The 27,468-nt window shown below is 48.1% G+C and overlaps 1 protein-coding gene across 2 annotated transcripts in view; it reads right to left on the bottom strand.

Annotated features, from left to right (window-relative positions):
• Positions 1–244: 244 nt before the first annotated feature.
• Positions 245–27,468, bottom strand: part of LOC142580058 (uncharacterized) — a 78,401-nt gene continuing 51,177 nt past the window's right edge. Inside the window, exons 1-2 of one of the 2 annotated variants that reach the window (XM_075690825.1) lie at positions 3,192–3,276; positions 245–710 (exon numbers count right to left, since the gene is read on the bottom strand). In XM_075690825.1, the coding sequence (XP_075546940.1) occupies positions 369–704 (336 nt within the window). In that variant the 5' untranslated portion in view covers positions 705–710; positions 3,192–3,276 and the 3' untranslated portion in view covers positions 245–368. Of the gene's footprint in view, positions 711–3,191; positions 3,277–27,468 lie in introns of those variants that run through there. The other variant, XM_075690824.1, reaches the window with a different exon arrangement.

A 27,468-nucleotide genomic window follows, 5' to 3' on the forward strand; every position in this document is an offset into this window, starting at 1 on the left:
ACGCTAGCGACCCAATCTGCTGCAGTGCCAACGTCATGCGAATGTCATTATGATGCAGTAGTCTCTAGTATCATAGCTGTTAAGCGCATTGTCGATTTATCCCACCCTCCAGAGATAACTAGTTTGGCAATCCATACTATGCTGGTCACAAGATGGGATCCAGCGCATTGTCAAGTGTCCGCAATAAACAGCTATTACTCTTGCACTCAGGAAAAATTTTTTTCTTGCATTCAAAGCATAGGCATTCTACAAGAATATTACGTTTAATGTCAATTGAACACACTGTCACTCGTGTCCTGTGTTCTCCTGCATGGAAGGCGAGTCATGGTTGGGTCGTGCTTAACATACATATCAGGTGCGAAGGATAATTAACCGTAAAGGTTTGGCACGGGCTTGAAACTGGGTGCTCCGCCACCGTAGGGGCCCATCATGGGCCGCACGTTAGCGCCGTATCCGCCGTAGTTGTTGGCAGGTTCCACGGGCCCACCGCCGTAGCCGCCAGATTCATAGCCTCCTCCGGATTCATAGCTTCCTCCGGATTCATAGCCTCCTCCTCCAGATTCATAGCCACCTCCTGATCCATAGCCTCCTCCTCCTCCCGACTTGAAGCCCCCAGATCCGAACCCGCCTCCGTACTGCGCCGTAGACTGGCCGAACAGTAGGGCCATGGCTGTTAGCACAAACCCCACGAGCATTCTTCCCATGGTCTCCTGCGAGGCGTGCACACAGATAGCATGCAAAAAAAGCTAAATTATGTAGCGAAAAAATTCGAAAGCTCACAAAAGAAAAATGACAAAACACAGCCGTTTACTCTACACTTGGTAAGCAGTTATTTTCCAACTAAAGTGCAGTTTACTGCACCTGCGAAGGTGACGGTCATGTCAGGAATACTGAGACGATGGCCACATTCATAGGTAGCGCAAAAAGCTATTCGTGCACTAGCGCACTTCTTGAAATTTAACGGCCTGAGTGATCGTTCCTAGTCCCTGTGCATCTTTTCGCGTGCACGGAGTGTTCACGCTGTCCATCTTTTCTTCTTTTTGCTGGCACTCGCTTTCGCACTCAGTCTAGGATAGTTATCCGGTTTATCTCCCTGCACTCCTACTTTCTCTCTCTCTCTGACCGCCGTATTCCAAGAATACAGGGGGGCGAAAGGGACGAATGCGAATGCTTGAGCTTGTAGTAAGATGGTTGTTGGCAGGCCAATTCTCATTCCTATGTTTTTCTTTCTTTTTTATTTTGAATATGGCCATTTATTGCGGCTTTCCATAGAGGTAATTCATCAGATTCATCCGCTGTAACTTATTTCATAGCAGCACACTTTATGCAACTACCATTCCCCTTGGGTCGTCAAGAATGAGGGCCACAAATCTCCCCAATTTTCAACTGGAATGCTTGTTACGTCTCACGCTCGAAATCTTACACAAATTAATCCTTTCGGCTGTAGTGATTATTGGTGGAATCATAACGCCTAGCGAAAGAAATATCCAGCAGGTATAAAAACAAATGCGAACTGATTTTTTTCATTCCGATCAATGAAAGTTTTTTTTTTATTTTAGCAATACAATTAAACCCGAGCGAGAAAGTGTGAAAAGAGCTTGCGCAGGGGCTCAGTTTTGAAGTGCGTAGGGAATTTGAGTACAACAGTTGGCATGCCTATATATTTCGGCGAGTTGTGCAATCTGCGGCGAGCGTGACTTGTTCCATATAAACTTGTTCCACTGTAAAGTGCCTGTAGAATTTCGCCTATCTTAACTACTGCTGCTTAATGTAGCGTTGTCTATCAGAAGACGCCAAGGCATTCTCTGTGAGCCTCCTTTCTGTTCAGAGCGCCAAATAGCCCTGCATTAGAACAGGTTTGCTCACATGCGTTAACAGCGCTGACAATATTCACCTTTTGAATTCACACACACAATCCATACCATTGCTGCTCTTTATGATCTTGTGGATAATACCAACGGAACCACATTTAGCGCTTCCAATCATCAGTGCTGCGTTCATCACACTACTATGTTTTACATGATGCCACCGATTTACTTACATCCCGTTTTAAAATGAGGCGAGCTTATATGATAGCCCTGCATTCAGAATACGTCACAGCGACGGGAAATGAGACAGTATTTCAACCTTGTTTTAGACAATAGAATAATTTATTATGAGTGAAACCGCTGATTTAACTCTTTAGGTAACGTAAGTGCGGCATAAAATTGTTACTTAAATGAACGCTTATCTGTGCTTTAAGAAGCCTGCATGTGCAGACACTTACAATCTTACGCCGCTATTTGGAAACAGCTATACAATGCGTCAGTGCTAGCGCCTTTCTGTTCTGTAAAATAATAAAGTAGGTTGGATTACTGGACTCAGTTCACGGTAAATATAGAGAGCGCCATAAAAGTCATATTCCGTATTTTTATGTTGGTACATAAACGTGTTTTGACATTAGCTACCTTATCGCTTTCCGGCCGTGTTATTGCTTTTACGTGACGAAAAGCCCAGCTGCAGCAATAAAGTAACACTCGGGGCTTAAAGAACAAAAAAAAACACATAAAAATATGCGGATCCTTTTGCCTCACTGGCAAGTTTTGAATGAGTAATCTTTTGTTCAGGCTTGGCTGTAACTTACAACACACTGCGTGGCACTTGAGAATGGATGGGCTAACACAATTACGGCAGCCACTTCTGCGGCGTGCAAGTATGCTGCCCAGAAATTATGCTTTGCTAAAAACGTAGGTAGCACAAACCACTGGCTGACCAAGGATGACACATACATCCACATGAACAAAATGAACATGCTAGGCAATGAAATTGACATTCAGTGACCGTGCATAAGCTCGTAGACAATTTCTTAATAATAATTTTCGCAGGCAAAGCTTCGTTTCTTTCTTGATGCACCTCGCATTGTACCTCAATAGACAGCCTCGTTCGTTTGATAAGCCCATCTGGTGATGTAGTAATTTCATTGAACTGAATTTTCATAATTTAATAATTTCACTGACATTATTCGAACTCATGTTACAATGCCTACCTCTTATATTTGTTGCGTTTCTAAAATACATTAAAGAAACTAAAATAGCAGCGGCTAACAACTCATGTGAAGTAACGCCGGCGCCCAATCAGTTTCACTGCTATAGGTGCAGGCGCCCATGACAAACCGAAGCAGAGAAGCATTTCCAGTTCCATGTGAGACTCACCTATCGTCGAAACAAAGCAGAAACTACGCATCGAAGAGACATGCAGGCAGTTTTATACCTTTCAATCATACGTCATAACTCTGAACTAAATACAAAGAGCGAGACAACGCGAGAAAAGCCTTAGGAATGGCGACATCCCGGAGGCAAGTTGTCGTCAACGGCCCGTAGAGGCATGACGAATTGATGTTTATCTTCTCTGTCCAACCTTACCGAACACCCGAAACCACCAATTTGTATTCGCCGGCTTTTGCGTGCTCGGTCTGAAGGCGAATTATGGTCTTGCGAGCGAAAGCATCCTGGAAAGTCACTTAGCCTTACGCTTGACGGCTGCTCTATCCTGCACATAGAAGGAAGGACTATTACTGCCGGCTTCTACAAGACGACGGCACTATGTCGTTGCGTTGGATACTTCAGCGTGACCCAAATGATAGCTCATACAATGGCGCTAAGTGATGGATTGATATTCCGCCATCAGGAAACCACGAGAACTTGCACAATTTTTGACATACTTCCTTCCAAGATTTGTGTCCAGAAATATGCATGGCATACGAAGCATTTTGTTTGCTCTTATGTACCGCTACGGAATGTGAAATTCTATTTATGAGTAGGACGCAACGTGAGGCCAGTTGGTTCGACATTACTTTCTTAAGAAATTCAGAGCACACAATATGGAGAGCATGAAAGAAAGGAATACAATGACTGGACCGCTGAGCCAAAACCATGATTCCTCTCTATTTTTTCATGGTTTCATGATTTGCCCTATTTTTTATGTGATCAATATTGTTAGGATACTTCAAGCACTTTATGGGTGTTGTCTGTCTGTCTGTCCGTCCATGCGTCCATCCGTCCGTCCGTCCGTCCGTCCGTCCGTCCGTCTGTCTGTCTGTCTGTCTGTCTGTCTGTCTGTCTGTCTGTCTGTCTGTCTGTCTGTCTGTCTGTCTGTCTGTCTGTCTGTCTGTCTGTCTGTCTGTCCGTCCGTCCGTCCGCCTGTCCTTCTGCCTGCCGGTCTGTCTGTCTGTCTGTCTGTCTGTCTGTCTGTCTGTCTGTCTGTCTGTCTGTCTGTCTGTCTGTCTGTCTGTCTGTCTGTCTGTCTGTCTGTCTGTCTGTCTCCGTAACCTTCATCCCGCCAACGGCGGGTCAGTGGGAGTGGGTAGTCCATGATCTAATGGGTAGCGCCACGCGATGATGCGCTGAGGGAAATAGTGTTCGAAACCATTCGCCAGACTAACTTGAGTCACTGGGTATGTTTCACTGGGTTATGTGCCGCTTTTCAATGAACCTGGCGCCAACTTGGGTCGCTATGTACATGCCTCTAGGTGAGTGCCGCTCTTCGGTAAACCTGTTTGACGTCAGCTTGGGTAACTGCGCGTGTGCAGCTGTGCATATTCGGCTCTTGAATAACAAAATAAACTTGTGGCAAAGCCAACGTCACGATCAGTGCCGTCGTTACTGTGTTAGCATTGAATCAACATAGCGAGACAACGCATAGCTAGACAAATATAGCGAGACAACGTGCGCTGCAGCGGCATCCCTCTTTCGCGTTTCCCTAAGAACAATCAGCACCATCTAGTGCAGCCGCCTCGAAGGCTGTGCGTGGCCTCTGAAATGTGTGCCGGTGCAAGCGAACGCTGAGAAACGTGTCATGGGGCACCCCGCTTATCTCGCGCTTTTTATCTGGACACTCTGCGTCATCCACTGGTGCTACCTAGAATTCCGCCCATGGTCTCCGAGACGAGAAGCGCGGCGTGCCGTTGCCGGCGAAAGCTGAGAATTGTTTCCTCCCTCGCTTGCCGCACACTCAGTGGTGTATACACAGTGACCAAAGTTGGCGAGAGGTTCATTGCAGAGCGGTACATACCCAGTCCCATTCATGGCACAGCTCGCTAAAGCGTTGGCGGTGAACGTCTTTTATTGAAAAGAGGCACATATGGAGTGCATTCGTTGCGCAGTAAGCTTATGCGTCGGGTCGCTGTATTTGAGGTACCCTTGTGACCTGGTTTCGTTTCAGCTCAGCATCGGAGACAACGAGGGATGTTTCCGTCATTGTGGAGCAGCACATTCGCAATGGCACATACCGACTGACCGAATTTGGCGTCGAGGGTGTTTATTGAAGTGTAGCACGCACCTACTTGCACATACCCATGGATCGAAGTTGGCATGAGAGTGGTTCAGTGAAGCCCGAATGGCACATACCCAGTGCTCCAAGCCGGCGTAAAAGAGTTTCTTCCTACCCAGTCCTACCCAGTCCCGTACCTACCCAGTCCCGCACATACAGTGGCCTAAGTCCACTTGAAAGAAGCTTGGTATAGTCTGGCACGTATGTACACATTGCCGAACCCTCAGTGGCACAACTTGGTCTCATGGTTGACCTCGAACCCTGATCACAGCAGACCGATGCGCTACCCACTCGACCACGGACAACCCAGGGACACGCGTAGTCGGCAAAGTGCTTAGATACACAGATACACAGCTCCCAGAAAGTGCTTGAAGTGCTCTAAAATTACTAATGCCATTCAATTATCCTTTAAGTTTCTCTCCTGCGTCGCAAAAAAGAACCCACGCCGTACGCGAACATGGCGCTGCGCCAGCAGTGGGAAGCGCTTGGAAACCGACATTACACGCTTCACCGCTGGCAATACGGCGTGGCTACATTTCTTCAATGCTAATTGCATTAACAACATTCATCGTGAGATCAGTTTTACAGGATTGTTTCGGGAACTAAATAAAATAAGTAGCGCGCCAGTGATCCCGTCCATGGGCTGGTTCCCTTTAATGCGTCAGAATTCTCAGTGTACTTCTCCACTTTCCGGGGGCTGGGTTTGTTTGCATGTAGCTCACGGTTGTGTCAGAGGAAGCTTCAGCTCGGCTGCTCCTATCTGAATACATGTAAAAGGAGAATTCGTTTTTCTCGGCAACCACTGAACCAAATTTCACGAGGTTTGCTGCATTTAGAGGAAAAACTTAAAAGCTAGTGACTCTTTGTTTCGAATGTTTGATTTATGCCGTCAATTCTTATTAAAATTGGCAAAATAAAAATTTTCAAATACCAAGACTATCAAGTTTACAACTCTGTAACTCATCAACGAAAAATGATGATACAATTGTGTGAAATGCATCTAATAGTACATACAAAGCAGACAAAATTTATATGTTACACATAAATCTCAAGGAATTTAATAACATGGCCATATAGCTTTTGCAGAACCCTTGTAAACAACGTAAAACATTCATTTAGGATGTGAAATGACAAATCCAATTTGTCGGCTTTCAGTGATCTAACGGATGCCGTTCACAGAATCACGATATCTGTTTTTGATGCAGAGCTATAAATTTTCAAACTTCGTGCTTCTATTTTTTTCAAACTTCAGAATATTTGAAAATTCTTGTGACGAAATTCAGGCCCTAAATCGAAATTCCGCTTCCAACAGTCACTATAATTTAACTTTCTCTATCAAATGCAATAAACTTCATGAAAATCAGTTCAGGGGTTATCATAGAAAAACGTTTCTTTTTGCTTTTTACATGTATTTGAATAGGCCGCGCCGGAATTGGGCTTGAGCTTAAGCTTCCTCTTAAGCAAACGTCTTTGATGCCAACTTGGGTAACTAGGTATGTACCACTGGGAATGTGTATGTGTATAAGGAGAAAAAAGATCCTTTACATTTCTCTGATAGTAGGGGAAATCGAATCCAGGTCACAAGCGCTATTCAAGCACAGCAATTCTATGCTTTAAGAGACCGTGTCAGAAACTCACTGAGTGTGTGCCGTTTTTCAATGAGCCTCTCGCCAACTTGGGTGGCTGGGAATGTGCCACTGGGTGTGCGACAAGCGTTAGCACGCACTGATCCCCCAATGCTCTCGTCTCCAAGCCACACGATGATTTCTCGGCAGAGCTACCACATGGCTCTGCATGTCCAGAAAAAAAGAGAGAGAACGGAGCCCGGCTGCTGCGTGACGCGTTTCTCAGCGTTTGCACGCACCACCGCTCTAGCGGTTCGTAGTCCACGCGCAGGCTTCGAGACGGCGCCGCTAGATGGCACCGAGTGTATTTAGGGGCGCTCAAAAGGCGGTCCTTCTGCAGTGCCCGCCCTATGTCTAACACGTTTGGACAGTGGCAATAACTTCGCATTCCATTAGAACGTTCTGAGTTATCTCCAAATTTTTGCTGTAGCTCACACATGCGTCATGTTGCGAGAATTTGCTGCGGTATGTATTTGTCCTTGGGCAACCACCTCGAACTTCAAATAGCTAGGCACTGTCCTTCGAGTTATATTGCAGAATTTCCTGTCGAATTTCTTTCTTGCCATTCGTGTCGCTCCACATGTTTCTTTCTTCTTTCCATTCTTTGCACACATTTCACTGTCTCTGTTTCTCACACTACATTTCTGATGACTCCTGGCTGCATATTAACACTTTCAATGGGCCTGTTGCCAACATTCTTGACCTCTTACTCTATTCTGTGCCCACTGCTTCCGAGGCATAGATATTTGTGCACTTTAGCCACACATTTATTTTCGTTCAAGTTATTGAGTCTTTCCTCAAAATTAATTTCTCTGCGCCTCTCTGACTTCAAAAGAGCCTCCCCCCCCCCCATGTCTCGCCGCCCGGTCTCATGAGTATTTTTACCGAGGGTTGACAAGACCAATGGGTTTGCCGACCTTTGGCTTACTTCCAGCACTGACACGATGTCTCACTTTAAGCACACAAGTGTATTTACAAACAATAGCGCGGACACCATTATTCCTTTCCTGGTTCTTCGCGTAGCCATATTTATTGTAGCCCCAAAGTGCTCTTTGTTTCATTATTGCTTTATTCCACCTCTCCTTCATTCTTACATTATCTTAGTGCATGCTTGAGTTCGTCTTTCACTCGTTTATGTATACACCCAAGCATTTACCTTGCTTGACTATGAATATGACTTGCTGCTGAACCAAGCGCGGCACCGTTGCGGTGGCAACTAACCAGACACGTGATCCTGTGGGCTTAAACATCGGTGACGTTGAGGGCGCGCTTGTTGGATTGCCAGTTCCAGAATGCGTTTGCTAGCCGCAAGCGTGTTACACCATGTCCGCGGCGTCATCCAAGACAGTGATCGTCGTCATCGTCAAGTGAGGCCCACGACTTCGCGAAAGCTGGGGCCCTATAACGTAAAACTATTCCAATCTGTTTCTATTCCAATATCCTGACGTCAAATTTGCGTAACCACCAGCGCAAGCACCGGGATGTCACCCGCAGGGTTGTCCGAACAGACCAATCAAACGCTCTCCTCGTTCATAGGAGGTCACTTTCGTTTGCTTGAAAAACGAATAACATTGCCTACACTGAGCGGCTTGTCGTATCTAATTGGTTGACAAGAGGCGAGGAGAACGCTCAAGTGGAGAGGGATTCGATGGGGCCGAGTCACTGCACTGAATGTCGATAACCGGATGAAGAGGGTGGTGCCGGCGTCTACGATTGGTCGGCTTTTCCTTACTTAGCTTGCGGTGGCTGGTCGAAAATCGCGGCGGCATGCAACGGAAGCTCAAGAATGACGCTAAAACGGACCTTCAGCAAAGAAGAGTTGGCAGAATGAGGAGATAAACGTGCCGAAAGTGCTCGAAAACGTTACACGGCCACGCAAGAAATTTTATTATACGCAAATACACCCATGCTCTCCGGCAGGTGCGAGTAGCCAGCGTCTGAGCGATCGGCGGCAGCTATCTTTTATTCCTTTCGGAACGGGGCAGCCTGCGGCTATTCCGAAGAAAATTCAGTTTTGTTCGGCATAATAATGCATCTTTATCGCGTACACGTCACTTTGACGCGCCGAGTTCTTGCGGTTTTGTGACGTCGCGTGACAGGCAGGTGAAGTGGGTGCAGCCCGAAAACTCTTTACCAATAGCCGAGGGCTAACGGCGAAGAGGGGTCGAATCAGATATAACTGTTTTTCTTTTTTTCTGTCAAATCATGCATAATCAGTGTGTACACATCATATCAGATGGGGAGGTATCGCGGTTTTCGTGACGTCGCGTGACAGACAGGTGAAGTGGGGGTGGTCGAAAAAAGTTTTTGACCAATCGTGGAGGGCTGATAGCAGAATTGGAATAGAAAAGTTTGGAATAGTTTTACGTTATAGTGCCCCTGGAATCGCTGCCATAGTGCGACTGTAGCGAGTCATTTTAGTCTGGCCCCTGCAGAGCAGCCGGTTGGAAATGGATAGCACTGCAAGCAGCTGGGAAGACGGAAACTTGTGCATTGGCCACCGCAGCATGAATTTTAGAGCGGTGCAGAGGAAACGAAACAAGACGAGGCGGGCAAATTCGGCTGGTTTTCCTGCATGTAGTACAATTATTCCGACCGTTGTTGTAAGCAAAGTTGGCCAACTGTTGCCGGCGTTTTGCGTGGGGAAACAAATGATATGGGTGCGGCGGTGCCATTTCTTTCGTACACTGGAGACTACTGCAACCCGCATGGATACCCCCTTACCTTCGCTGTGTTAGGAATACCTCTGCACAGTGTACGATTTCACGTTCCTTCCTTTGCACGAAGCGTGCCCTGGGACTTGCCGCATACGACGTGTCATTTGGCACACATGGGATGGCTGTGGGAGCAAGTGAACGTCTGTGGCCAGATTATATTTCGGATTTTTTCACTATTGTAGAGTACCACATTCCCAATGGCACATAACTAGTGACCCAAGTTGCGTCGAAGGCGTTCATTGAAGAGCAGCACACACGTGCTGACACATACCCACCGACCCAAGTCGATATCATAGTGGTTCAATAGAGACCAGCACAAACCGAGTGGCACATACCCAGTGCTCCAAGACGGCGTAAAAAGTTTCTTTCGGCAGCTGTACCTAGCCAGTCCCACATCTACGGTGACCCAAGTCGGCTTGAAAGAGCTTCGGTGAAGAACGGCACGTATGTACACATTGTTTCACACTTAGTTGCCCAAAGTGGCCTAATGATTGGTTTCGAACCCCTGTTTCCTTAACACAGCAGCCCCGTGCGCTATCCATTCAACCACGGAGTGCCCAGGGACAAAGGTAGGCGGTAAAATGGTTCAGCAATCCGTTGTGTTCCTATGTTGATACCATGCAGTCATTACCATCTGCAGTGACCATGCGATGTACCCTGTCGTATTTTTGTGCTCTTGGCGCTTGTGGGCGTTGAGTTTATGATGAAAATTATTTACAATTTATTGCATGTCACTGGAAATTGGCGTTATAGCGCCTCGTTTCAAGACATTACCTTGAGTAACAGGATAGCCAACAGCGCGAATGAATCTGTTCCCTCTATATGATATCTACAGGCCCTTCTGGAAAACGCGCGAATTAGGTGCAGGCAAGAAATTGCGCACCACAATTGTTTCCCTAGTAGAATCATTTCTCTTTACTTCTAACTCTCAACTTCGGATTCCCAAGTGGTCAGAAACTGAGGCCGGAGTAAGAGAACCTCGCGCAGTGTGTACACTGGAAAGGCAAGCGACCTGGCAGAGCGACGTTTAGAAGTTCCTAAAAACAAAGCAACAAACAACGATGCAAGCTGTAAGAAGTTTAATTTCCTGATAGAGTAGAGGCGGTATGTAGCCTAGGCGTCCGCTTTCATCTGACGACAAGAAACTACTGCTGTTGCTACTGCTGCTGCTGCTGCTGCTGCTGCTGCTGCTGCTGCTACTACTACTACTACTACTACTACTACTACTACTACTACTACTACTACTACTACTACTACTAGTACTACTACTACTACTACTACTACTACTACTACTGCTTTACTAATCACGTCACAGAAATGTGGAGGTATCTCCAATAGTGATCTGTCGGGAATATGGCCTCAGGGAGCGTATATTTCGCAAAGATTACTTCCCATCTATTCCATTAATTTCTGATATTCCACGTGGAGGAATGGCCGATCATGGCGATAGCGGGGCATGGATTTGTGCGAGCCAACGACGAAAGGTAAAAATGAATGAAAAGTGAAAAGAATCGTTGTACAATACGGGGTCTTCTGCTGAACATGCGGCGGCTACTGCTGGCGAGAAGGCGACGACGGCTTACTCTCGCCCGGCCGTCGGTTCGCACAGCCGGCAAGTGCGAGTTCGCTCGCACATGCTTGATCCTGTTCACCAGTTACGAATCCGGCTGGCCACAGGTGCCTTCAGAAGAACTCCTGTGAAAAGCCTTTATGTAGAATTGAATGAGTGGTCAGTTTATCTGAAAAGGTGTTATGCCAGTTTCATTTATTTTCTAAACGTGCATGCCAACTCAGAGCATCATTGTTATCATACTGTGAAAGAAGTGACATGCGCCATTGTGTTCGATATTTTTTTGTTTGTAGAATCATTTCTCTTCACTTATAACTCTAAACTTTGAATTGCCTTCTCTAAAATGGTTATTGTGCTTGCAGTAAACACCGTGGCTTCGTAATATCTTCGGGAGGTAACAATGTACGTTGAGTCGCTATGGCATAGTTTAGGAAACAAAGCATGATTTTTCTTCGTGGTTTCTCTCTAAATATTCTAGCTGCATCAGTGGCCTCAGCGCCACATGCAGAGAGAGAGAGGTTCAAGCTTTATGGATGTACTGGAGATAGAATGTGCAAGCGCTACCGAACGAGGACGTAAAATAAACAGATACACAGAGACAGTGCTGTCTCTGTGTATATGTTTCTTTCGACGTCCTCGTCAAAGCCCGCTTACACATTCTATCGTGGATTCAAAACAACTAGCACGCCAACGTGTTTTATCCAAATACTGGAGTTATGTTTGCTTGGCTGATCACCTGGCATATTGCTCTGAGTACTGGGTGATAGCTATTGAGACAGAGGGCTCACGTTAACACATGAACGACACACACAGTCACAGACACACACATATACTTCTGTCACCTCACCGCTGATCCGAGTTATCCGTGCCGACACTCCTGACCCTTAGACATCCGTAGAGAACGCTTTGCGTTCACTAGACAAAAAAATTGCTGGCTCTCACGTAATAGAAAGCAGATCTAAGTATTAAATGGTAACCGGCAAAGCATACTGGTTGGAGATGATATTAGCCGCAATCTGAAAATGGGTGTAATGCTTGTTCGCAACGCCACACCCCACCACACCACACCGCACCACACCACAGCACGCCATTATGCGCACTGGTTCATGTGGACGTTGCCCAGCTAGAACAAACCCGGCTGAAGGCCCCATGACAGGCAGCGAAAGACGCCAGGAAGACAGAACACACTGCGTGCCCAGCTAGAAGAAGAATGAATAGGATTATAAGCTTTTAAGAGTCAAAGCCACGATTTGATTATGCGGCATGCCAAAAGTTACACATTCCGGATTAACTTTGACCACCAGGGAATCTTTAACGAGAACCCAATGCACGGGAAAGGGGTGTTTTTGCATTTCGCCTCCATTGAAATGCGGCCACCGTGGCCGGGATTCGATCCTGCGACCTCGTGCCTACCAGCGCAACACCAGAACCGCTGAGCCACCGCGGCGGGTAGAAGCGCCTGTCGAGGCGACGCGAAACACGCACCGCCGAACTCACGGATGGTTGGATTTCAGCGCTCAGCGCCAAAAGACAATGAAGTGTATGGGGCCTTATTTCTCCCATTGGAGCGTCGCTGTAAGAAATGACAAATGGAGCTTCAGCGTACTAGAAGTTACAGTTTGAGTGATATTGTGAGCAAACATTAGGAAGAACTCGGAAGCAATATTTTTGTAACTTCTTTCGGCAGGGACTAGCGTATGTAATGCGGTCTTGTGCAAAGGTTTTTCGGCCAGAAACCACATTTTTTAAAAGTTTTGAGTCGTCTTGTTCTCGCAACTTGCCCGGTTAACGGCGCTGGGTTTTTTCGCTCAAGGTCACCTGAAAATCGCCGACAAAAGGAGCTCAAAGCATTTCATGCTTTTAGCTCCTTTTGGAGATAAAAGGAGGGGCGTCGATGGCGACGCAGTGCAAAGCTGAGGCAACGTTTCTGCGACCTTGAACATGCAGCCGACTCGGAGGATGTAGTGAAAGGCGCCTTCGATGAGGAACTCGAATAGCGATCAGGGGATTGCAACCAATAATTTTGTACTCTGCTGAGGGGTAATATGTTGGGCGTTTGCTTTTTATGACTCATCACTTGTTCTCTGCTGACGCATTGGGTCACACTGAAGCACGACGCCAACTACTTCTCTCTGTGTCATAAAGAAGGGTATACAACTACATCTGGGCCCCTTTGACTACCTTCACGATAATATTTGCTGTGGAATGCAGCGAACAGACGATGCATGCATATCTCCAGTATTACACTATCGTCGTATACAGTCGTTCTGTTCTGAGAAAAGTAGAAAGCAAAGGCAGGAAAGATATTGGTGCGCCTAGTTTGCTAACCTATAGTGGGAGAAGGGATACGGTGAGCAACAAAAGCAAAAAGAAAACTGACAGAAAGTCACGTACGTACACACATGATAGCGGTCACAGCACATTAAAATGCAGTTGGCAAGTACAAGTAATTTTTTACCACAGAAGCGGTTGTTTCTCCAGGGATATCGCACGCTTCAGTTTCACGGTAACTAAGACATCTCCCGAGATTGCTCAGCGCAATACTGCACACGTATATCTTATCGGCGTATAAGTAAAGCCGTACGTACTATCTACTATGCGTACAACATATATTTTTTTCGCTATCTTTAAGCGGCCTGTCGAAATTACACCGACCACCGATGTAAATAAAGAAAAGATGTCATGGACACAATGACCTCATATTGACACGTGTACATGCTGATCTTTCCCGGGTGACCATGTTTCACCGCTTAACAAATGCTATCGCACGGCGCAGGACCCGCCTGCATGTATAGGAAGTTTCTGGTATGTTATCGATGCATCTATCCGCTGTCTGTTAGCGCCGAACCTTCTGGTATCTGATTTCATCGCGTGACGCGAATGGTGCAGAACTTTGTGGAAGACACGCGGGTCCCAGCGATTAGTCTGGAACATTCGACGACTGCTGTATAAAAGCCGACGCGCTTGACCCGCTGATCAGATTTCTGACGATCGCCGACCGTGTTCGCCGCTATCGTTGTGCTATAAGTGTAGCCTGTTTCTGTGGGCACAGGCTCTCCCAATAATAGTTAGTTTTGTATTTCACCGCATTGCTGCTTTCTTCACCGTCACTACCACGTGACATCTGGTGGAGGTGCTTGTGCGTTTATGTACCGAACGCGCCCGCAAAGCCGCGATCCAAGCCCCAAGCCCGAGGAGAGAACCAACATGGCCCAAGACCAGCGTGCCAGCCGCAGACTGCAAGGACTGCCTCCAGAGCACGGACTTCTACCTGAGACGACAGTGAATATCATGGTCAAGGCAACCCCAATGGCTGCCCCAGCGTCCCCCGTTATCCTACAACAACCTCGGGACCCACCAACCTTCCATGGAGCAGCGACTGAAGACTCGGAATCATGGCTGGAGACCTACGAACGAATTGCGACATTCAACATCTGGGACTCCGACGACCAGCTGCGGCATGTCTACTTCGCCTTAGAAGACGCCACCAGAACGTGGTTTGAGAACAGGGAGTCGACCTTGACAACGTGGGACCTGTTCCGTAGCGGCTTCCTGCGCACCTTTACAAGCGTCGTGCGCAAGGAAAGGGCCGAAGCTATGCTGGACGCCGGAGTGCAGCTACCAAACGAGAACGTTGCCATCTTTACGGAAGAAATGAGCCGTTTGTTCCGCTACGGCGACCCGGATATGGCCGAGGAGAAGAAAGTCCGCCTACTGATGCGTGGTGTAAAGGAGGAACTTTTCGCCGGAATGGTAAGAAGCCCACCGAAGACCGCCGAAGAGGCGACGAACATTGAGAAGACACTCGAGATCCGAAACCGGCAATTCGATCGCCGCACGAACTCTACCAACTGCGCCGGGGTTCAATCACTGGCTACCGACGATCTACGCGAGACTATCAGAGCGGTCGTACGGGAGGAGCTGCAGAAGTTCTACCCAAGGTCGCTGTCCCAAGTAGATCCAATCGGTGAAATCGTCAAAGAAGAGGTTCAGCGATCGCTTGGAGTCCCTGAGGTGCAACCACGATCACCGCAACTTCAGCCGGAAGCGATGACCTACGCCGCCGTCGCCCGCCGTCAAGGTCCCCCTCCGCGACAACGCCAGGGCCCTGTAACGCCGCAATTCCGTCGTACACCGCCGCCGCCGCAGCACGCCCACCCGTCGCCCAGCGCAACTACGCGAGGAAGACGGACATTTGGCGAGCCCCCGACCACCGCCCTCTCTGCTACAACTGCGGCGAAGCTGGCCATGTGTACCGCCGATGCCCATGCCGCGACCTGGGATTTCGAGGGTTCGCCGTCGATGCACCGCGCCCTCGGGAAGGTGAACGCCCTCGTGAAATCTTCGACTACCTCGCCGCTACTCAGTGGAGCCCTCGACGACCGTCCCGTTCGCCATCACCAGGCCGCTACCTGTCGCCGCAGCGCCGACAGTTCACCGGCCCAGCGCGGGGCCGCTCTGCGAGCCCATATCCGGAAAACTAAAAGCAGCAACCGATAGAGGTGCGGTTGCTGCTCGTCGAACTGACGAAGATCCTCCGCCGCCGACGAAGACGATGAAGACACCATCTCGACGACATAATAACGACACGCCGCCGTCCCGACGAAGTCAGGAAGCCAAGACTACACCGACGAAAGACGACTTGACGACGCGACGTTCCAGCTTCAGTTCAACACGACGCAGCCGTGATCCAACGCCAAGATCTAACTGCAATGCTAGACAAAGAACCACCGACCTCGACGTACTTCTCGACGGCCACGCAGTTACCGCCTTTGTGGACACAGGGGCCGATTACTCCGTAATGAGTGGACATATCGCCGCCCAGTTGAAGAAAGTTAAGACCGCATGGGAAGGCCCTTAAATTCGGACCGCTGGAGGACACCTCATCTCGCCGACTGGAATTTGCACGGCAAGAATAACCATTCATGACCGAACTTACCCTGCCACCTTCGTTATCCTCCAACAGTGTTCACGAGACGTCATTCTCGGTATAGACTTCCTGAACCAACACGGCGCAATCATCGACCTGAAGTCGAAGTCAATAACGCTGTCGGAAGATAAAGCGATACCGCCAGAGAGCCCTCGTAGTCACCACGCCTTGAGTGTGCTCGAAGATCAAGTAAGCATCCCGTCTCGCTCCAGCATTGTTATTTCGGTCGGCACCGAAACACCCGCTGACGTAGAAGCCGTCAGTCATCGAAGGCGACCAACGTCTACTGCTAGACCGTGAAATTTGCGTCGCAAGAGGGATCGCTCGACTGCATGGAGGGAAAACTGAAGTATTGCTGACAAACTTCAGCCAGGAGTTCAAGCACATCAACAAGGGCACGACGATCGCGTACATCGAGGAAATTCTGGAAAGCAGTAATGCGTTTGTCCTCTCGGATTCCGCCGCATCTACCCCGACGACCATGGTTCCCGAACCAGACAAAGACATTAATCCAAGTCTCCCCGTGATTAGGCAGCAGCAGCTCAGAAGTCTGCTCCGACGATACAAAGGCTGCTTTTCGACGTCATCGAGGATTCGACAAACACCAGTCGCCAAGCATCGCATAATCACCGAGGAGTGCGCTCGACCACTTCGCCAGAGCCCTTACCGAGTTTCGCCGCGTGAACTTGAAGCTATAAGAGAACAAGTCGACGAAATGCTGCGCGAAGACATCATCCAGCCGTCGAAAAGCCCGTGGGCATCCCCTGTTGTCCTGGTGAAGAAAAGGAACGGAACCCTACGTTTCTGCGTCGATTATCGTCATCTGAACAAGATCACCCCCCCCCCGCCCCGAAGAAGGACGTATACCCACTCCCACGGATAGACGACGCATTGGATCGGCTCTGTAACGCTAAATACTTCTCGTCGATGGACCTCAAGTCTGTCTATTGGCAAATAGAAGTCGACGAAAGAGATCGCGAAAAGACCGCCTTCATCACCCCAGACGGCCTCTACGAGTTCAAGGTTATGCCATTTAAACTGTGCTCGGCGCCTGCAACGTTCCAGCGCGTGATGGACACGGTTTTAGCAGGATTGAAGTGGTAGAACTGCCTCGTTTACTTGGATTACGTCGTTGTCTTCGCCGGAAATTTCGACGATCACCTTAGGCGGCTTGCAACAGTACTAGAGGCCATCAAGTCATCAGGGCTCACTCTGAAGTCAGAAAAGTGCTGCTTCGCTTACAATGAGCTTCTGTTCCTAGGCCACGTCATCAGCAAGTCTGGAGTCTGCCCTGACCCGCAGAAGACAGCTGCCATCGCAAAGTTCCCGCAGCCCATTGACAAGAGGCCAGTGCGCAGATTTCTTGGCATGTGTGCCTATTACAGGCGATTTCTCAAGGAATTTTTCACGCATCGCTGAGCCACTGACACAGCTAACTAAATGTGACGTCGAGTTCAAGTGGGAAACGCCGCAGGCCGACTCATTTCGAGAACTCAAACGACGCATGCAGTCGCCGCCCGCACTTGTGCACTTTGACGAGCACGCCGATACCGAAATACACGCTGAAGCCAGTAGCCTAGGCCTCGGTGCCATCCTAGTCCAGAGAAAAGATGGACATGAACACGTAATAGCTTACGCTAGCCGGTTGTTGTCAAAAGCGGAAGGCAATTATTCTACAACCGAAAAGGAATGCATAGCCATCGTTTGGGCTACAGCAAAATTTCGCCCTTTCCTATATGGCAGGCCATTCAAAGTGGTCAGCGATCATCACGCGTTGTGTTGGCTAGCTAACTTAATAGACCCTTCAGGACGGCTGGCGCGATGGAGGCTCAGACTACAAGAATACGACCTCACTGTAACATACAAGTCCGGACGAAAACACTCAGATGCCGATTGCCTATCCCGCGCCCCCATTGACCCGCCGCCGCAAGATGACGACGCCTTGCATGGAATAATAAGCGCTCAAGACTTCGCCGAACAGCAGCGAGGAGACCCGGAGCTAAAAGCGCTAGTCGAGTATTTAGAAGGGCACACTGACCTTGTCCCTAGGGCATTTAAGCGTGGATTGTCTTTGTTCACGCTTCAAAACAACCTACTCGTGATGAAGAACTTCTCACCAGTCCGCGCCAACTACCTTCTTGTTGTTCCATCGGCGCTGCGTCCAGAAGTACTGCACGCCCTACATGATGATCCGACCGCAGGGCACCTTGGTTTCTCCCGGACGCTATCGAGGATACAAGAAAGGTATTATTCGCCGCACGTAACCGCCGATGTCTCCCGTTACGTCAACACATGCCGAGACTGTCAGCGACGCAAGACACCACCCACAAGGCCAGCTGGATTACTACAGCCAATCAAGCTTCCTTACCGACCTTTTCAGCAGATCGGGATGGACTTGTTGGGACCGTTTCCGACATCAACTTCCGGAAATAAGTGGATCGTCGTGGTGACGGACTATCTCGCCGGCTTCGCTGAAACTAAAGCTCTACTGAAAGGCAGCGCAGCCGAAGTGGCGAAATTTTTCTTCGAGAACATCCTGCTGCGACATGGTGCTCCAGAAGTCCTCATCACCGACAGAGGAATGGCTTTTACAGCAGAGCTCACGCAAGCCATTCTGCAATACAGCCAGACAAGTCACAGGAGGACAACTGCCTACCATCCGCAGACGAATGGTCTCACGGAACGCCTGAACAAAACCCTCGCCGACATGCTAGCAATGTACGTCGACGTCAAGCACAAGACGTGGGATGCGGTCCTGCCGTACGTAACATTCGCTTTGAACACGGCGGTGCAAGAAGCAACACATATCACGCCGTTTAAGCTGGTTTACGGCAGGAATCCGACGACGACGCTCGACGCCATGCTACCGCACGTCAGTGACGAGGAAAATCTTGACGTCGCTACCTATCTCCAGCGCGCCGAAGAAGCCCGACAGCTCGCCCGCCTGCGGATCAAGAACCAGCAGAGGACCGACAGCCTACACTACAACCTCCGACGACGCTTCGTAGACTACCAGCCCGGTGACCGTGTTTGGGTTTGGACCCCAATACGTCGACGAGGACTCAGTGAGAAACTATTGCGACGTTATTTCGGACCCTACAGCATCATCCCACGCGTTGGCGAACTGGACTATGAGGTCGTGCCAGACGGCATTTCGCAGTCCCAGTGGCGCCGGGCACGATCTGAAGTGGTCCACATAGTGCGTCTTAAACCCTTCCACGCACGCTGAAGAACTTCCTTATTTTGTTATTTCTTTGCTACGGGTGTTTTTGTTTATTCCTTTCGTTTGTTTACAGCATCGGGCCGATGCTTTTTAAGAGGGGGGTATTGACACGGTGTACATGTTGATCTTTCCCGGGTGACCATGTTTCACCGCTTAACAAATGCTATCGCAAAGCGCAGGACGTGCCTGCATGTATAGGAAGTTTCTGGAATGTTATCGATGCTTCTAGCCGCTGCCTGTTAGCGCCGAACCTTGTGGTATCTGATTTCATCGCGTGACGCGAATGGTGCAGAACTTTGTGGAAGACACGCGGGTCCCAGCGATGAGTCTGGAACATTCGACGACTGCTGTATAAAAGCCGACGCGCTTGACCCGCTGATCAGATTTCCGACGATCGCCGACCGTGTTCGCCGCTATCGTTGTGCTATAAGTGTAGTCTGTTTTTGTGGGCACAGGTTCGCCCAATAAAAGTTAGTTTTCTATTTCACCGTATTGCTGCTTTCTTCACTGTCACTACCACGTGACAATATGAAACAACATAGGCTGTTGTAACTTATGTCAAAATTGAATAATTAGACGCCGGAACTTAGTTGCATCAATAAGCAAACGTACGGTACTGCTTTCGACCCAGCGCATGCACCCAACACTTCGCAGCCATTTCTGCATCCTCACCACAGCGGCTAACCGCGGCAACGAGACGCCAGTATGCAATGAGCTTCGACACTAGTCACGTAGAGAGGCTCTAAATTTGTCGGGTACCTTGTTTTAAGATAGCAACACTGGGTTCAGGAAGCTCGAAAGAAATAGCCGCTGGCGCTTGCAACGTCTCGGTAATACGTGATAGAAGGTTCAGTTAAGTACGTTATGCTAGTCCTGATAGAGAAAATTGTCACCCACCCGAGTGTAGCATGAAGCAACGAGGGAAGCCTGTGTAGCTTCGTGCTCCATTCGGGTAGGTGACAATTCTTTTCTTGGCTCTTTCTTCAGCTTGCCAGATTCCGCAGAACCTATTTCCCTTATGCTAGTCCTGTACCGTTTTCAGCCGATCTGTTCGTTTACTGGGCGCCAACTGGCACCATTTAACTCTGCTGATGTAGTTTGCCGTGTGTATTGCATCACTGCTTCGTAAAATTGGCTGTATTATGTGTTTTCACCGACGTCTCGATGCCACAATGGCTGGAACTGGGCTCGTGGCCTTCGTCGTGTATATGGCGGCCTTATTTGTGCATAATTATCCGGACGCATGTCGCATGCCTGAATAACATTTTTTCCGGTAAGTGAAATTATTTACACGTGACCTTTCATCTGTAGACTGAATTTTTTTAGGTGTTTAGCTGTTTCCTATTTAAAACGTTTGCCGTAGCAGTTATTACTGGTCTGAATCACGTCTCTCTCTCTCTCTCTCTCAGTCGGCATCTGATGCCTTGCAGGTCTTCGTCATCTTTATGCTTTCTACGAGGGTTCTGCTTGTTTATCATAAACGAAACATCCCGACGGAGTAGAGAAAAGGATGCGTTGGCCGAAGTTCCGGACTACACTTAACTCGCCCTATTACGTATCCCTTTATCTCGAGGGGGATACAGCTTTTTTCTTTCTCTTTAAGTGTGTGTGTGCGTGATATAGAGATGTACCACATGGCTTCCAGCATTCCTACTTGATAGTAAAACAAAGACTTTAGACAGTAATGCTTCCTTGTGTCATACCATGTAAAATGGAGTTAGTCGCGGACATAAATTCGCGCTCACGCTTTAGGCCGAATGAGCGGGAAAATTTGTAGTAGGTGACTCATCTGTGATTGCAGTCATGATTCACGAGTGCTTGCCATTTATTAATCAATTTGTTATATAAGGCGTCGCTGCCTACCGCAGCGCCATGAGCAGGCGCGCGCTTGGAGCCGCCCGAGGGGGAAGAAGAAGATGGAATAAACGCGGAGGATGAGTCTTCATTTCTGTCGTACTGAATAATATGCACGATATAACATAATTGGCGACGAGGATTTAACAACCCATGTGCTACCGGCTTCCCCTTCATCTGTGCCGTCGTTTGCTGCATATCATCCTCTACGATGAGTATTTCGGGGCTACATCCGCCACCCCCGTTCCTGTCCTCACCTGGAGACCCAGTCATCCCATGGGAGCAATGGATTCAAGCGTTCAAGAACTACATGGTGGCGTCGGGCGCCTCCGACCTACCTGCCTTGCGTCGGAAGGCGATTCTGCTCAACTGCCTGGGCTTGGAAGGCCAACGCATCTTCCAGACCCTCACGTCAGAGGACGATCCGCGCTTTTTGGCTTCGAGCGCCACCGGAGGGACGTTGACGACTCCTGCCCCAGATGAGTTTGCCTGCGCTGTTGCGACACTTGAAAGTCACTACAAGAGCTCTGTCAATGTCACCGCAGCGCGTCACCGTTTCCGTCGGCGTGCACAGGCCCCAGGTGAGACTGCGCTCGATTACGTCACCGCGCTACGAGGTCTCGTAGGAGCTTGCAACTTCGGTGACTTGGCGGACGACATGATGCGCGACCAGCTTATAGAAAAAACTAATAGCGAATACTTGCGTGAACGTCTTTTACTGGAAGAGTCTCTTACGCTTTCTCGGGCCCTTACCATTGCGAGACAGCATGATCAGGCGACTAGAGAAGCGAGAGAACTTGCACGACATGAAGCACAAGTGCATCACGTTGAAAACACAAACACGTCAAATATGCGAGAAAAGCACTGTGGCACGTGCACGTGCTATAAGACGCCAACTGAAAGTCGTCGAGCTCTGAAAGAGCAAGCATGTTATCGTTGTGGCTATTTGGGCCATCTGGCGAATAGCCCTCACTGCAAAGCTAAGACACATAAGTGCCGCAGATGTGGAAAGACTGGCCATCTGGAAAAGGTGTGCAAGTCTTCCGGAAAGTCTGACAAGAAAATTCAGCAGGTCACAGAAGGCGACGCAGATACAGCTGACACGGACGATCACATAAGTGTTTGTCACATCTGGAGCCGTAAGAAGGGCATTTATGCAGTGTTGGAAATTGCAGGAATTTCCGTATCGTTCCTGATTGACACTGGATCATCGGTTTCAATCCTAGCCGAAGAACTTTACCGACGTCATTTCGATACTGTATTTCCTCTGACATCAACCTCCGTCCAGCTGCTCAATTATTCTAAGTCGGCCATTCCTATAAAAGGATGTTTCATTGCTCCAGTTTCATTTCATGGCCGATGCGCTTCTGTCCTTCTGTACGTTGTGTCGGGAGGGACAACAATTCTTGGTTTAGATGGCATCGCGGCTCTGGATATGAAGATTCAAGGGTCACCTCTCAGGTGTCTGCTAATGACGCAAGAAACTCCTGTGCTCCCTCCTGAATTACGTTCCGAGTTCGAGCACTTGTTTGAAAAGCAGCTAGGAACTGTCAAAGGTTTCACTCACAAGGTCAGAGTTCGCGCATCTGTGCAACCAGTGGCCAGCAAACTGAGACGACTACCACTCGTCATTCGTGAGCAAGTCTCGGCAGAACTACACAAATTAGAAGCTCAGGACATCATTGAGCGCGTCGATTCTTCAGAGTGGGTCTCGCCAATTGTCGTAGCCAGAAAAAAGGATGGCTCGATTCGCATGTGCGTAGACCTACGAGAGCCAAACAAAGCTATAGTAGTGGACAGTTTTCCCCTGCCACAAACTGAGGAACTTTTGAACAGCTTGGCTGGTGCACAGCGATTCTCCAAGCTAGATTTAGCTTCTGCATACCACCAGTTACCACTAAGTCCAGAGAGTCGTGATCTCACGACGTTTATAACGCACGACGGACTATTTCGCTTTAAGAGGGTGTGCTTCGGACTGGCATCGGCACCGTCAGCGTTTCAGAAGATGATGCACATGATTCTCCAAGGATGCAAATGCGTCTTGTTCTACATTGACGACATAATCGTGTACGGACGCTCCAGAGAGGATCACTTGGTCAATTTGCGCACTGTTTTGAAACGGCTCTCTGACGCTGGTCTCAGGCTCAACTATAAATGTGTTTTTGACGTCACTGAGTTGACTTTCCTGGGCCATGTTGTCAGCGCAAAAGGGTTATTCCCACTGATGTCATCTATCGAGGCGATAACCAAGGCACCATCACCTACAAATATTAATGAACTTCGCTCGCTGCTGGGCCTCGCAGGCTTCTACTCCAAGTTCATCCCGCATTTTTCTGATGTTGTGGAGCCAATGCGTGTTTTGCTTCGAGGAAACGCGCCTTTCGCTTGGACTGCGGCAGCCCAAACCGGCTTGGAGCAGCTGAAAACGTTGATAACATCTTGCGAAGTTCTTCACCTTTTTGATCCTGAGTTACCCGTGTACGTTACAACTGATGCCTCGGGATACAGATTAGGTGCTGTACTGCAGCAGGATAACGGAACATCACTGCAAACTGTCGCGTTCGCCTCACGCACTCTTCAACCGCATGAACGGAAGTACTCCGTCGGTGAACGTGAGGCCCTTGCCTGCGTCTGGGCTTGCGAGCACTGGCACGTTTACCTGTGGGGCCGACCTTTCACCTTGCGGACAGACCACGCTGCTTTGGTTACGCTCCTCTCAACGAAAGGCGCAGGTCACCGTCCGTTAAGGATTGCGCGCTGGTTGCTGTGCTACAACTACACCATGGAATACAGGAAGGGTAGCGAAAATGTCGTGGCTGACGCACTCTCCCGGCTGCCCGTACAGAGTTTCATCCAGGATGCACCCGAAGAAGAATTTATATGTCTCTTGTCCCCAGTAGTTACCATGCAAGAGCTTCAAGAAGCAAGTGCCGCCGATCAGGCTACCTCTCAAGTTAAGCAGTTTCACACTACTTCTTGGCCTGACAAGAAATCCTTGTCAAAAGAGCTGCTACCTTACTTTCACGTGCGATCTGAACTCTCTGTTGTTAGCGACATTCTTTGCCGGGGTGACAGGATTGTCGTGCCTTCCGCTTTGACCCGCCGTCTTATGGATCTGGCTCATGAGTCACACCCAGGAATTAGTCGTACCAAAGCTCGTCTTAGGGAGTCATATTGGTGGCCGTGCATGGATAATCACATTGAAGAACTTGTACGCACATGTGTAGCCTGCCAGTCATGTGACAAATCGGCGCGTACATCTGCAGCACCAATGCAACCCGTGACTTTTCCCGAGAAAGCCTGGGACAAAGTTGCTATCGACATTGTGGGACCTTTCACGCAAGCTCCAGCTGACTGTCGATTTGCCATTACGCTTATTGATTATCACAGCAAGTGGCCAGAGGTGACTTTCGTACGCGATGCGACCACGTCTACAGTGACCAAATTCCTACTTGAACTTTTCGCAAGAGAAGGATATCCCCGTGGTGTCGTATCCGACCATGGACCGCAATTTTCTTCAGCGAGTTTTGAAGATTTTCTGACAGAGCGCGGAATCGCCCATTACTACTCTTCTGTGTATTACCCGCAAGCTAACGGCTTAGTGGAAAGATTTAACAGGGTATTAAAGTCCTATATTCAATTAGCCCTGTTAGAACGTCGTGAGATAAGAACAGCGATGTTCGATTACCTACAAACATATCGCTGTGCGCCTCATGCGACTACTGGTGTTGCACCCGCTATTCTTCTTCATGGACGCCAACCTCGCACCAGACTTGACATTGTGGGATTTCCTACCAAATGTTTCACCGATGACCCTTCAAAAGCACTACAGCAGTTGAGAGAGCGCATCAAGAACAAGCAACTGACGTCGAAGCGCTACACCGATCAAAAACGCGGTGCCAAGGAACCCAACTTCGCCGTGGGTGACTACGTGCGGGTTAAATTACCTGCAGTTCATGGGAAGTTATCTTCACAGTTTTCTGCGCCCAAGAAAATTATTGGAAAGCGCGGACCCGCCTCTTACCTATTGGAGGATGGGCGGGTGTGCAATGCTTCCAAATTAGCGGCCGTTCACCCTGAAGCTATCAGCAGAATGAAATTAGGTACCACTGCTGTCATGACCTGGTCACCGGCATCCGATCACTCAACTAGTGCGGCTGTAAGCAATTCATCACAACCTGGCACATCAAGCGCAGATGAGGCACCCCTGATTCCTGAACCACCTGCTGCAGGGCGCACGCAAAAAGCTTCAGGTAATTTGCCAAGTTGCGAAGAGCGCGTGAGGAGAAGCGCCCGCAACAAGAAGACACCAAAGAAGCTGCATGATTACATCAGGAAGTAACGGACACTTTTTTTTTTCTTTCACGAGGGGATATGTTATATAAGGCGTCGCTGCCTACCGCAGCGCCATGAGCAGGCGCGCGCTTGGAGCCGCCCGAGGGGGAAGAAGAAGATGGAATAAACGCGGAGGATGAGTCTTCATTTCTGTCGTACTGAATAATATGCACGATATAACACAATTATTGTTCCTTTTTAACTGACCTGTAATGAAAAATAAGGCCTTCAACTAACTCGATACTCTCAAAACTTTTATTTCCACCCTTTCCATTGTATAGATGGTTCGACACCCTTCTTGTTTGTTGCTGCTGCCTGGACGACAGGACATCATTATTATTTATTTATTCATTTACTTACTTCTTATATATTTATTCATTTATTTATTTATTTTCATATATTTATTTATTCGTTACCTACATTTCGCCCGAGCTCATCACAGCAGGGTAGCTAGCAGAAACAACAATATTCGGTTTGAACCAAGGGAGTTATTGCATAGTATCCAATGGGTAAAGATCTAAGCACATTCTTCATGAAACACATTACGCCTATAGTCTTAATGTTACCGAGCACTGTGAAAAAATATTGCACATAAAATACCAAGTATAACAGAAAAACAGATACAGATCATTTGTTGTATGTATCAAGGCATCAGGATACACAAAAATGAGTACCCGTAAAGACAAAGAAGTAGTGTGCTGTGACAGTAAATGTAAATGCCAGTTCATTACACCAAAGAATCAGTAACCTGTAGTTTGCCCGACATCGACGGGCTGTATATTCCAGTGATTTATCGTGCGCGGAAAAGATGAATTTTTGATCAGTTGACCTGCAGTAGTCTTTACCTTTAGTGGGTGGTCACGGCGTATTGAATAATACGTAAGAGGAGAAAGATAATCATCTTTCCGAACCACACTGTCGCTTAAAAACATGTCCCGAAATCAGGTAATTCGAAGAATAGTGCGTCATGTAGAAAGGTCAGGCAAATTTATCTGCTGTTTTCTTGTAGTCCCGCTTCTTGGTAGTGTGTATTGTTCATTTCTAAATTGAGCGGCACGCCTCTGTACTTTTTTAAGGCTTGTTGCCAGTGATTGCATGTGCAGATTCCTTACTAAGCTTCCTTATTCCAGTGTCGTTCGAATTTTAGTCTGGCAAGGAAGAGCGTTTGCTGCTTGGAGACATTGTTTAAAATTTATTTTGACCAAATTCGTGAAGTGATCGGCTTTTAATGTTAACTCTGACGAGAATGATTACCCTAAAAATTTTGACTTGTTTAGTTCGGAAGCAGTCTCATTATTTAGATAGTAGGTGGACCTTATTGGTTTACGTCTGATTTACGTCTTTACGTCAAAAACAAACATGTTTCCATTTTCACATATTTGGCGATATGAGCCAGTTTTAGCACCAGGAATGCATAAATCTTAAATCTGTCAGCAGCACTGCACTCTCCAATTCGTCCTTATTTGCTCTATTTCGGTCAGGATAATCATTTGCGTAACGCATAATTTTACATGATGTGTTTAGCCCAATGTCTGTAATGTAAATTATAACTAAAGGTATGCTGCAAGTTAAACCCTGTGGCACGCGTGAAGAAACTTGACCAGGAGCAGATCGACCACTATTAACCCCTATTTTATGAGAACGCCCTGTTAAATAATTATAGAGGCACGAAATAATGTTAGCACAAAAGCCAAGGAACGAAAGCTTGTGTGAAAGAAGAGGATGGGACACTTTATAGAACGCCTGAAAATCAAGGAGAATGGCATCGGTGTCAAACCACTCATCAAATAAGCAAAGTACGCTGGTGGAGAGCTGTAATGCATAACACATTAACGTCCTAACTTATGGAAATGTGTGTTGATATTCAATAAAAAATAAAATATTGTGTTCCAGGTGTCGAAATATGC

This window comes from Dermacentor variabilis, chromosome 4 (assembly GCF_050947875.1).
Source record: "Dermacentor variabilis isolate Ectoservices chromosome 4, ASM5094787v1, whole genome shotgun sequence".
NCBI classification, from domain to species: Eukaryota; Metazoa; Arthropoda; class Arachnida; order Ixodida; family Ixodidae; genus Dermacentor; species Dermacentor variabilis.